This window comes from Styela clava, chromosome 9, assembly GCF_964204865.1.
Source record: "Styela clava chromosome 9, kaStyClav1.hap1.2, whole genome shotgun sequence".
Taxonomy (NCBI): Eukaryota; Metazoa; Chordata; class Ascidiacea; order Stolidobranchia; family Styelidae; genus Styela; species Styela clava.
In genome coordinates, this window is record NC_135258.1 from 18,966,344 (window position 1) to 18,979,636 (window position 13,293).

The following is a 13,293-nucleotide window of genomic DNA, read 5'->3' on the forward strand; positions in this document are numbered from 1 at the left end:
TAACTCGGCCATTTATTGTCCAAACGGTACCAAAATTGCTCGGTAAAACATTCGTGCGGTAATTTACATTTCCTGCAAATTTCGGTTCAATTGGACTATTTTTACTATTGAAATAATCGATATTTCTTGCCATCTGACCGTTATCCTTCACTGCCCTAACTTCGGACAGTCATTTTCGTCACTGCGTAACCGCGACGCACAGAGAGAAAGAGGCTTCCGATGCGGATAGCGTAATCACGTCGTTGCGTGAAGATAAGACGCTCGATCGTCGTCGTAACGTAACATTGACGTCACGACGAAAATGCATTATTTGAAACTTCCGTCGTCCTATGTTTACATCTTTCGTTCGTTATTTTCGATACTTCAGATGAGTATAATAACACGTTAGTCATTTTAATCAGGAAATGCATACGTAAATATATCTGATGCAAACCGTTTCAATCCACAATGAAGTATTTTAACGGGCTTCTATCGAAGTCTTTGAAGTATTAATATTCTCGACGGATAGCTTGGTATATTCTGCGCGGTTATCTTTATAAGTGATAATTTATATCAAACACACGGTGAATCCGATTGTAAAGTTTAATTTGAAGTTCAACTTAATTTCGTTAACATATAATTCCCGTTTATTTGTTAGAGATTAAATTAATTTGTAACTTCGAGTGAATAAAATTCACCCAGGCCGTATTCAATAACTGTCATTTCGACTACTAATCATAAAATAATTGTTAAGTCAGTACACTGTGCCATACGGACGTTTGATTCTTTACAGTTTTATATATTCGATTTTTAACGTCATCGATTAAGTATGACATGTATTTTCATTAATGTAATTTTGGCATATATTCACACATGGACCGAACAAAATACAAAAATATTACATTTGGAACGCCGTCTTTATCTTAACGAAAATTGTCATATTGGCGCCGTTGTGTCTGGCGTCAAAATTCATTTCCGCGACGCAGTGTGACGTCGTGTCGGAAGTGAGCGAAAAAAAAATCTACGTGAGGTTGACGTAACTTTTGACGCTGCGTGAAATCTTAATATTCTTACGGAATTTATAATTCAGAATTTTAGGTTTTATTCAAATCTCGTACGACATCTTGCGATCACTCAAATAAATTATATACATTGTTATCGCCCTCTACCGAATGATGGTATTTTGACGATGATAGCTTTAGTAGGAGCGACGCTCTGCGCCGTTGAATGACGGGCAGTCAATTTTCGGCAAAATTGCCGTTTTTGTACCAAAAAAATTATAATGCCACATTAAAAAGGATCAGAATAGATGTAGATATAACAGCGCTACCTATAATAATTGAAATTAGCAATATAGGGCGCGTTTTAGCCAAGATATGGCCGTTCAAAAATTTTGTCCGAAGTTAGGAACTGTCCGAAGTTAGGCGCTTTTACGGTACCTCACTAAGCAAACATTCTTGGTTGAGGCTGAAGCCAATGTGGTGCAATGGGGGTTCATGACCTAGGTGCTCGGAGTCAAATAGGATTATGTATGTATGTTTATTGGTCTCAAAAATGTAACAGTACCTGCATAATAAATAAACAGTAAAACAGAGAAGGGATACATGTTCAAGACCTTACTGGCGTAAGACACAGATGTGCGACATGTACCCCTAACAATTATAACAGCAGTTTAGGACCGCTGCGTTATACTAGGACAACAGACATAAAATAGACCAGGGCTACTCAACTAGTTTTACCGAATATTCGCATTCAAAATTTCAAAAATATTTGGGTCCGGTCTTTCCAGAAATTATATTTCGACATCCTTGAAAGCGCACTTCCTCGGCCGACTAATGGTTATTTTATTAGCTAATTAAGATCGTTTAAATATGGCGTTATAGTTGTTCGTTTCGTATATTTTTAAGTCTATAAAAGTGATTTTATAAAAGTAAACTTCAAAAGCGGAGCTGATGATCCTAAATAAAGAATTAGGCTCGGTCCAAATCGAATACCCTAAAGGTCCGGATGCGAAACGCGGTCCGCCAGTTGAGTAGCCCTCAAATAGACTACAGACATGGAATTGACTATACAAATAACAATACAAAGAGGTACGGCACAACGACGATATGTACAATAGTCAGTTTATGGCACGTCCATGTCCCAGTTTCCGGTGTGACAGGATGAAGAATTTAGGTTTATTTCGACTCCATAATCATTGTAAACAGGTAAAGGACGATAAAATATTGGATAAAACAAATAAAAAACTGATTACAGAATCATGAGAGGAAACATATCCTCGAGTAAGGTTAAAAACGTACAGAATTTCAATTGAATGGTGTTGCCAAAAGAAGTGGTACGTTTCACTCACCTGAAAATGTAAAATTAATCCACATACACTCACGCGCTCCCACACATCCATACATGCAACCGTAAATATATAATACAACCACAGAATTAAAATAAAAAAGAAAAATAAACTAAGGTAAACCACTCAGGAAAACAAAAAGAAAAACCAAAAAAAGATTATTTGCCACATCATATTAGTATTTTTTCTATTAATAACAACATCACATTATATAGATACAATATCACATAATACATTTATATAGACCCAATAACAATTGCATTTTAAATAAACGAGCACATGATAGTTTTCCACTTCACTTATGGGTTGACAGTTTGCCATTTTTAGTTGCAATAATCTTTTCACAGTTTATAGTATTTTTTTATCATATATAAAAATTGGCAAAATTGAGGCCTTTTATTACGCAGTTTACATTTGTATAAAAAATATTTAGCACACAATAAAACACAATTTAAACCCTGGTCTTGCCCTACCCCCAATAACATGTCTCTATGTGTCAAATTAAGGTTTAATCCATACTCAACGGTTAGCCAAGCGTTGACTATTTCCCAAAATTGCTGCACAATATCACGGAGATAAAATAATAAAATATATCGCCAAACTGATTATATATAGTTGGAGCCTTTCAATCGCCTAACCAGACTCCCCACAGGTTGGAATGCATAGAGAAGTGGGCTAAACCATTCATTCTTGGTTAGCCAATTTATATTAAGCGTTTAAATGTTATCACTACAAGTAATTAAAATTGAATTAAGGCGGTATCGTATTGAGATAGAAGAATGGGGAATGGGTAATATATAGATTATAAAGGATTCAAGAAAGATTTTTCCATCAATAGTCATCGATTTTGGAAAAGGGAATAGGAATTGAAGTTGTTGTTTCATAAGGTTCGTTCAATATTATTGTAGACGATTCATCAATCGTTGTAACTTTATTGGTATAAACACCATATTTGGTAGACGAACTGGCTGTTAAATTTATTGGATCATTGTGAAACAACCTGTGAAAGAATAAACCTACGAGTAGATGATTACTTGAACAACAATTGACTAACTAGCCTACTATTTTGAGAAGCAATTGTTGAACTATTGATCATTGAATATTTATCATTAAATTAACAAGAGAGCTATGCTCACATATATGTAGACAAGGATGGCAAAACTAAATATTTTATCATATATTTCCCGAAAATCACAACGATAACTAACCAGTATCCGTATCGGGAGGCGGACAACTTGATCACACGGACAACTCATCAGAGACGGCGTTCGCTGAAAAAGAGATCCGCTCATATGCGTTCGCGAAACCACCACAAAATGCTCACATTATAGTGACGTCATAGCACACACAAAATCGAATTCTATAGAGCTCACAGAAATATTTGAAATAAATGACAGAATAGCCTTCTAGCGAAAAATAAAATCTTCAACCAGTGAAAATTCCAAAGCAATTGGTCCAGTAATCAAGGAGAAAATCGATAACATTTTTATAACGATAATTCTATGACAAAGAACAAGAACAAAAACATAATAAAATAAAAAAACGATGTGTAGATCCACTACGTGTCCAATTACTGAAAGAATTGAGAGGAAATTGTGTTTGGGAAACAGGGGGATTATCAAAATTATAAAATCACATCCAAGTATAGTATGTCAATTACTGTTAGATAAGGCAAACTTAGCCCTGACTGTCATCGTTTACATTGCATTGATGAAACAATGAAATGTGCAAGTATGTGGTCATCGATGAGAAATTTAGTTGTCTTGAAGTTCCATATTTATTTGTGTCATGGCTATCAGTACATTGTAGCTAACTGAATACAAAAAGTTCTGAAACATTATTTTTCGAAATTTGGATACTAAATGGGACTTGACTTGTTTCTGATTTTTTTTTTTGGATTTCAACGACTTCAAATTCAAGGCAAGAAAATTCCATAATTTGGATCCAGTTTAACATAGGTAATAGGCTCACAAATTTATGCATGAAAGGTTGAACAAATTTTCACTAGCTTCTGCCTCTTTTATTGGAAGTATTTTTGAAGTATGTCGTCAAAGCATTTTAGTAATAAATTGTTATGTAAGCCAAAAACTTTCACACTATGTTTTTCAAATGCAATTTGAAAAAAAATTATTACAATACTCCGCTAATTTGAGATGAGTGTCCAAATTCCATGGCTCGCTACACAATTTATTTTCGTTTGTACTAACCCGTGTGTATACCTCATTTTGCTATGGCGTGAAACGTCCGACATGAGTCTTACTGCTGCCCATCGAATCCACCCATAAATATTTTTTTGTCTGTTATTGGCCACGAAATCCACATTGTTTTGTTATCAGACTGTTGTTGTCCTTGTGGGACACGAAGTGAACCTATGGATCGTTTTGCCATTTTGTTGTTGTTGATCTCCTTGTTAGTATTTCTTTTCTTCTTTTTGTAAAAAAAACTTTTCCCGCTAACTACTTGACCAATTGCTTTGCAATTTCCCGACTCGAACAATTACCAATTAAAAAACAATAAACCTGTTTAAAATATACTGAGAACTGACTTCATAACAAAATTGAAACTGTAAAGGGACTTTATGGACACTCTGTATACACATTAATAGCTAGATGGGATAAATGTGCGTCAGATCAATTCACTGTCCACAATGTGCTATTTTCATGGATATCCTTTCTACTAAGCTGAACCAATAGGCAAGCCCTCAGATGTGTTGCAAATAACATAATTATAAATCATATATTTTATATGCCGGGGACATAATATGCTGCATTTCCCTCCCTGCCAAATGCCTTAAACGCTTACTTAACATGTAATATGCTATAGACTAGAGCAGTGATCGGCAACTTTTTGTAAGCGACGGACCGATAAATCCTGACCAAATTTTTGGCGGACCACCTTTATACATATGAACTAAGCATATAAATAAAATACACGCGTTTGAAATATATTCAAAAACAAAGGTCATGCAATTTAATGCGAGATCTGCATTGGTTTGCTGGACATTATTGACTGTTCCCAATTATGAGATGGTCAACATTGATACACGTAACGTGTTTCCTACATCCAGCCTAAATCGATACCGTTATTTCGGTTGGTAGTTTTCAATATTGAGTACACGGCCTTCATATAAATACGTTGTCGGGAAAGGTAACAATACCTATTAGTAGCTTTGTATTAGAATTGATTGATGTTTGGCGTTATTTATGTTCGTTTAGCCTAATTTTAATAAAGGATCCGCTAGTTTTATGGTTATTATGAAGTATAGAATTGGCACTAGCCCAGGGGTCTCCAGCACGCGGCCCGCCAGGCATTTTTTTTTGCGGTCCGCGTCATGATTGGGATTTTTCCACAAAAAACTAAACTGTTCGATGTCAACTTTCAGTAAGTTTTATTGCGTCATTTATCATCAAGAGTCCGGTCTGTGAAGTCAGACGTGGTGCTCAGATGTGTTGTGTCTGGCCTGACTTAGAGGTGTTATAAGGGCCTTTTCCGTTTTTATGTCACCGTTCTGCGGACCGGTAGTAACCTTTCCGTGGACCGGCGGAAAGGCGTTTAGCTTGGATATTCTACCCGATATAAAACCTAATAATCCCGTATTGGCATATGTTGTGTCTACAGAATATCATGTTGCTTTCTATCCAAGGATCACAAAAACGACCTTTATTTGATCGAAGATTTGATTTGATTCAAGTTAAAATTTTAATAATTCTAAATAAAAAGTCATTGTTAGTCGACTTCTAGGCATTATCAGGAACGGATCAAACATTGCCCAAAATGGCGTTACTTACCCATCATCACGGATGAATTGCATGCGAGTTTCACATTGCATAAAAAGTAAATGATCTAGTCGGTGTCGGAGTAAGCTCAACAGCAAACGCTGAAATCCATACCGACTGTTTTAGAACATTTTTAAAGAATGTGGTTACCGCCTAGACTCTAATTTTCAATAGCATTTAAGCCTAGTCTAAGTTGGTAGTTTGTTTTGAATTCTTTTGTGTTCGTGATCTTGTGTGATGAGTCCATTTTAGAGAATGATGCAACTTTAATATAGCACTTTATTTGAAGTTTGTATTGGTATAAAAAAAATATTGAAGCAAAATAATAACAGTAAATTGCACAGATGGTAACAAAGAAAATATCATAAATAATTGATAACTAAAATAGGTATTCGCAGTATTAATAAGTTCGTTAAAAATACTCATCCTTTTAATATAATTTTAAGCGCAGCATTCAAAAAATACCTGATTATCTTTCAACATTCCCTTATGTATCCAAAAAATTTTTTTTTAAAATAAAATATAAGCATAGATATATATTTAATTTATTGAACGCTTGAAATGTGTCTGATCGGACAATATTCAGCGAATTAAGCTTAATAATTCTATGCTTTGCATATCTTCAGTGAAGATGACGTTTTCCGACCCTTGCTGAGACCATTCCACCACTAAGTACTTGATTTATTGCATTCAATATTCGCTTTTCTCGTCGTAGAGCTACCATTTCTCATTCTTTCATTTATTTTGTATCGAAAAAGAACTCCAATATTTATTATGCGTTTGAATCATTGTACAAATTTGATAATTTTTCGTTGTTGTTTGTTTTAGAGTCTGGAATTCCGTCTTCTCTTCGATGATCCTTAACAATTTTACCGGGGCTGTATAAAACCTTTCCGTGCAACCTGAAATACAGAATGTATTTTGTATCAGTTCGTACTAAAGCTGTCGTCACAAAACATCCATCAATGATGTTTTTTCCAAGTTTTTATTAAAAAGAAAAGCATTCTCATAACTGATCGATCTTCTTAAGCTGGTGGGCGATATTTTTAGGCTTATTGTGCCTGAGTATATTTGTCATGTACAGCCAAGTATAGATCAAAAATAAAATGCCCCACAATCTCGTGCAATTGTCTCTGTGCTCTAGTAACAACCAGACTTGATTCCTAATGAATTTTGATATATTTACCTTGTCCACGTGAGAAAAATGATTGACGAAACGATGAAAATTGTAAGTAAAGCTCCCAAGATGATGGCAATGAGTCCTAAAAAATGAAATCTAATCTATTTACTTGTTACTCACCCAATCAATAGAAATGGGAGACACACCAAGAGATGACAAAACAAAAAAAGAAACAGTAAAATCATAGAATTAGCTAATAGATTGCAAAATGGAGGAGTATTTCGGTCAGAATTTTCAAGTATGCTTATCAAACATCTTGTACGAAATAACATAGTACCCAACGTCACAAGGAGATTCGGCGCCTTTTTATGTATCAGACAACATAAATATTTTAGAAGGTATTACACAACAATGCGGCAACCGTGGTGTGATCAAGTCCACGGATTACATAGGTTTACGTATTCAAAGTATGCAATGTATTTTCACCTTCAGAGTCTTATTTCCAAAAAACAGATAAATAGGACAACGATAGAATACATACTGTAATTAGTTGTGTCCTTTTTCATTGTCATATCTTTGTGTTTATCTTCTGTGAGGGACAATGGAAACTCTGCATGATAAATATTTTGAGATGTGAATAATAAGCATATGGTTTTGTTTCCATGAAAGAAATCCTTTCAATAATCCTGTTTTGGGTCTAAATATGCTGTGTCAAATTTGTGATTTATCATAATATAACTCCATATAAATATCCACTTGAAACTTTAAAAAATGGTGAACTTTAAAAATAGCTATTTGGAGTTGTTTCTAAAACAATATTTGGATATATGACCCACAACATCACAGTTACGAATAATTTCTATATTTTAGCGCAAAGTTCTTCTGATGTTATCTAGATAAAACTCGAATAACTTCGGTGAAACATTTGTACTATTTATACTGGTAATTTAACAACGTCTTGATAACGGGTAAAAAAAACTGTACAGTTTATGTTTATGTGATAGGTAAAAAGATCATACCTTCATTTTGTTCTTCTTGGGTAATTTCTTCTTCTCTGCTAATGTCATTTGAGTGTTTTATGATGCCGAATCGTGAACTTTGGGGCACAAGCATTTTCTTATCAACCGAATCCAACTCAGTATTCGATGGCGCTGGGGAAATAATATTTCGCGGAGGAGGTGGTTTGGCAAATCCTTCGTCTCCAAAAATTTCTTCATAAAATGAAGCATCGGTAGAACTTTTTAGTGCGTCAAGTTCGTCTTTCATGTCCGTTTCCTGACCGTTCAGTTGGTCCGAGTTTGTGACATCCGCTAAAAACGTGGTTGCTTCTACACCACCAACTTTATCGTATGCAGTTACTGCAAAAATAATTTTTTTTTAAACACAATATTTTTAAGAGCAATTATAGTTTCAGTATCTGAACTTGAAATTGAGAAATTAACTTACTTTCTTGCGGGAAAAGGTCATTTTTTCGAAGATGCCTGATCGATGCTGAAAAAAGATAAATTAGTTTTAACAAACATGCATAATGTACAACTTTCGCTTAGCAGATTTTACCTATTTCTTTTACAAATTACATTATACATGAAAGCTAGTTGACTGAATCAACACGAAGTGATTGTTTAAAATAAAATTAGAATATATATATATATATATATATAACGAAACAAGTAGAGCAACCAAATAATGAAATTTTCAATATTTCCATCGGGTTACAAACATCACATACACCGTGTTCAAATCGTGTTAGGTTTAGCTAAAAAATCGACTCTAATTACATTTACTTATCAAGTTATGTATCTGGGTTTTTCGTACTCAGAATAATTACGTAGATGAAGGGATATAGATCCCATTTGTCTTATTTTGTGTTCCTACGTACGAACTTATGCTGGTAACGTAATAATGTATAGTTGATATTTATTCACGCACGTGAGATAATGCTATTTTTACAGTAAAATTGGGAGAAAATACATTTTCAATTTATTTGACTTGTTATGCTTGCTGGCAACAAAGAATTTACACTGTAAAAGCATAAATCGAGAATGGTTTTCAGATGAGATGGTCGATGCCACAAGATTGATATTATAATTATTTTAATGAGATAGAATAGCACTAGAAACATGCAGAGATAAGAACTTGAGTATATATTTTGTCTGCGCATTTATGCGTAGAAGAAAATGCTTTTGCACGGGCATATACTTAATAATTATGTGATGTTACTATTTACTAACATAATTTCATTGTCGGCTGTTATAAACTGACAACATGTTTACTCCATTGTGAAATTACATCATCATGCTACTATCTTCTTTTAAAATACAACATTATTCATAAAATAAATTTTATATTGCAAAGCCAACTTATTGAAAAGCACATTCTATGCAGTGTATACAAATCTTATTTAGGTGAACAAAATTGATTAGACCATATTACAAAATTGTAGTCAACTAAACAATAGTAACGCAAAAGCCTTTATCATCAAATCAAACTAAATTTGTTAAAATCAATTGCTAATTAATGAGTACACATTTTGTACATACACAGTACACATTTTAGATTAGCACTTAATTACAACGTGATTGGGTGCAAATTATTTAAAGACATACAAGCAAATTTGATCATTTAGATTACAATTTTAGATTGCATTTAAATTATAACATAAAGTCTGTACAACATTCTAATTATTTAGATTTGGCGTGCTTCTACATTGCTCACCATCGTCAGCAGTATTAAGCCCGAAGGTCGGGATCGAGGAAGAATTTTCACTGAGATTAGAAGCTTTGTATCTCGGCGTAAATGTCGGTGATTTTGACAAAATTGTCAGCTTTTTTGCATCAGCTGTATATTTTTAGTGTTACATCATCAATCACATTTAGTTACGTCAGACATTGATGAATGGAAAACAAATTGCTCCAAAAATGCAATGTATCAAAAGGAGAGACTGATAAATAAAGATAAAGGTATGTTTTAATTTTTTTATCGATGACTTACCAAAACATGGGTTGGCATAGATCTTATTCAACATTGTGAAACATCTTCCCAAGTTCTAAAAATGAGATATCCAGTTAAATGATAATAAAGTATATAAATTAATATACATTGATGTTCACAAACATTAATATCTTAACCTAATTTTATGTAAAAATATACACATTGCATAATTTGTTCTTTCTCAATTGGTTATTCTTATCACAAATTGAGCTATCGTTCCAAAAATGGATATTATGCTATCAAGGAAAGGAATTCAAGAAAGTAGCAGATGGGCAGAAGAATGTGTGATTGATGGCGCGCGACGTAAAGAGCGTTCCCTATGTTGTACAAAACAGACCAACATTTGGTGGACAATAAATATTTGAGGCACGTCGAACTCCATGAGTCAATACATTTACATTTACTCCAGAGTGATAAAAATGAATAGAAACTTACGTGATCACATTTGCATCTTGTTTCTGGGAATCCATACTGAAAGAGATGATCCATAATTTGTCCACATCTGGGAAGATCAACCATTTCAGCACTGCAACGTCCGGAAACAACCTGTGCAAATACAATTTACTAAATAATTCAAAAGTATACAGAATAAAAGGTTAAGGGTTATTTAAAGTAGGAAGTACAGGTAATGCTTATCCTATACAAAATTGTTCCCAGAGTAATTATTTAAACGAGATTCGATTATGGTTAATAATCGCATTGTGTAAGGTAAAGTTGAGTCCAACCATTTGTAAATCATGATCGTTCCATATGAGATCAAGGACTGGCCATTCATAACATTGCTATCGTATACATCGCTCTCCGTGCGCTCTCCGTCAACCTGTTTTTAAAGAGTTGGAACGACGGGTAATCGGGTTACGTGCTTCGCCCTGTGTTTTGTTTTTAAAAATGAAAATCGGATACTGGAAGTGGTAACTGATGATTTCATGTGTTTTCCTAGCTAGTGAATTATAAATATTTTTCGAGTTATGCAAATTCAAGGTCAACTAGATAAATGTACGTCACCCTGGCAGCATTACATTGAACAAAAACACTGACCCTATCACCTAATATTTGTGCTAAAATATCGATCTATTTGAACAACAGAATAATTCAAACGATATTTATAGGGCTCTGAATGTTGAATGAATGACGTGAATATTTTGACTGAAATATATCGCAGTATATTTATTATTGTAACATTGTGGTATTTCTCAGAAATATATTGACTGTTTTACACTTCATTCGCAATATATGCTTGAAAAACATAAACTCATTATACTGCTTCAGTGAAATAGATGATATTCCCTATAACTGACATACCTTGCATCTTTTATTTAACCCTCTCAAGGCTGTCCGACACTCCTTTACTTTTCTGCATTCATCAAAAGCATCAAAACAGTCCACGGATGCTCCCTTGTTAAGATATCTTCTATATTGAATATCATTCAAGGTACTTGAACTTTTTTGATGTTCTCGACAGGAGACTTGTAAAAACGTTACGTCAACAATAAATACCACGACAACCAAATTCCACATATTTTATGAAGATATTTTAAAATTTAAAGTTTAGCTACAAAAAAAATATGATATGTTGTTCTCAAAATGTTCTCATTTTAAACACTTTATATAAAACTCCACCACTAAAGTGCACTGAATGATGAATACATGAGGTTTGAACTGATAGCTCTTATTTTATTCTCAAATTGTCAATTCGAGGTTCGCGGTTGTATTCGGTGCTGACGAAAGCAACATAGCTTCACAAATTATCAAGGGCAAAATGATTACATAGATTTGACATTTTCAATTATGGTATGTAACGATTTTTATTTTTATTTTGTCCACTCCAAGTATACTCCAGTTTTGATGATGACGTACTTTACCCTTTCAAATACTAAAACTACCTTTTATTTGAACACTAAATTATTCTAAAAAAATCGCCTTTTAACATTTTGCGAAAATGGATTGCGAACTTTGCGTTTGCCATTGGGTCCAAAATTTAGCGCGAACTATGTTGGTGAAGTGAAGCTTGTAATTATCCACTTAGCGCGCTTCAGCTTTCTTCGGTTACATTGCGAAGGCAAATAAGATATAAGCTATTATAATGAATAATAGTGTACATCCCAGACCTCGGTTCCCACAGGATAAATTATATTTAACAAATATTTCTAATCTAATCTGAAACGATATATGCAATTCATATACAAAACCAGCATTAAATACGTGACAAAGAAAAGAGACACTTGCGCACAAATGCTTTAGGAATGTAAGTATGTTTGTCTGTGGTTAGACATCAGACAAAATAAATCTCTTAATTTGGCTAAGTCTAGGGCAACTCAATATCTCAGTGAACAAGAGGACTCAACAATGTAAAATTCTCCTCTCCATGAATGCGAGCAAACAAAGTCTTGTGCACACGAATAGTCTGGTCTAGGCTTTACTTTCGCTCATAGGTATTCATCTCGTCGGATATTTAGCAATGCCAATATTTGAGTTGTGAAAGTGTTAAATACATTCCAATCGTCTATGACTTGAGAGTATTGTTTGAGAATTTTGTTTGCATATTTCATATTTCTCAAGCATTACATTGTATTTTGATTTCCGGCAAAAAAAGGTATTTTCCGTTTTCGGAGGCAGTTTAGTTTTAAGTATTATTATCAAATTTTCAAAAGCTTTTCGATACATTATAATATATATAATAATTATATCGCTTAGCAAATATATTATCATAATGTTTAAAATACAATATCAACAACTTCGAAAAGACTCTTCGCCTCTCATCTATCATTGGAAACTCGGTATTAACTGTTTATAACACTGTCAATCCCTGATCCATTTTTGAATCAAGCCTTCTCTCACTCCGAAGTAATTCGAGCGAGAGCCTATCTCGAGTTCTTGTCGACTTCTGATGATCAACCTTGAGATTCGTCGATCAAAATACTCTATTGCGTTTTTCTCGTATAAATTCTGATTCTCTCCTTTTCTTGCTACGCTCTCTCGTTTGAATAGAAGCTTGCCTAGGTCGCTTTTATCCCATTTAATTGGTCTCCGGGGGATTACACTGTGCCAGTTAAAATTCTAGGCATTACTACAAGAAACAT

The 13,293-nt window shown here is 33.9% G+C and overlaps 2 protein-coding genes across 3 annotated transcripts in view; both read right to left on the reverse strand.

The window, feature by feature from the left end:
- The window catches only part of LOC120339888 (solute carrier family 35 member F6-like), a 139,076-nt gene extending 136,666 nt beyond the window's left edge, over positions 1-2,410 (reverse strand). Inside the window, exon 1 of the mRNA XM_078116222.1 lies at positions 2,400-2,410. The gene's annotated coding sequence lies outside the window, so the exon portion shown is untranslated. The remainder of the gene's footprint in view (positions 1-2,399) is intronic.
- Positions 2,411-6,363: 3,953 nt separating this feature from the next.
- On the reverse strand, positions 6,364-12,804 carry LOC120338913 (uncharacterized). 2 transcript variants are annotated; one of them, XM_039406908.2, is made up of 9 exons: positions 11,516-12,804; positions 10,649-10,759; positions 10,214-10,268; positions 9,938-10,060; positions 8,669-8,713; positions 8,242-8,580; positions 7,764-7,832; positions 7,289-7,364; positions 6,364-7,004 (listed from the first exon to the last, which is right to left on the reverse strand). In XM_039406908.2, exons 1-9 carry the CDS (start codon positions 11,729-11,731, stop codon positions 6,875-6,877), a joined length of 1,164 nt encoding a protein of 387 aa, XP_039262842.1. In that variant the 5' UTR covers positions 11,732-12,804; the 3' UTR covers positions 6,364-6,874. The 2 variants fall into 2 exon arrangements, with proteins under 2 accessions (XP_039262842.1, XP_039262843.1); XM_039406909.2 differs by lacking the exon at positions 9,938-10,060 and having other exon boundaries at positions 11,516-12,027.
- Between the last annotated feature and the right edge of the window lie 489 nt (positions 12,805-13,293).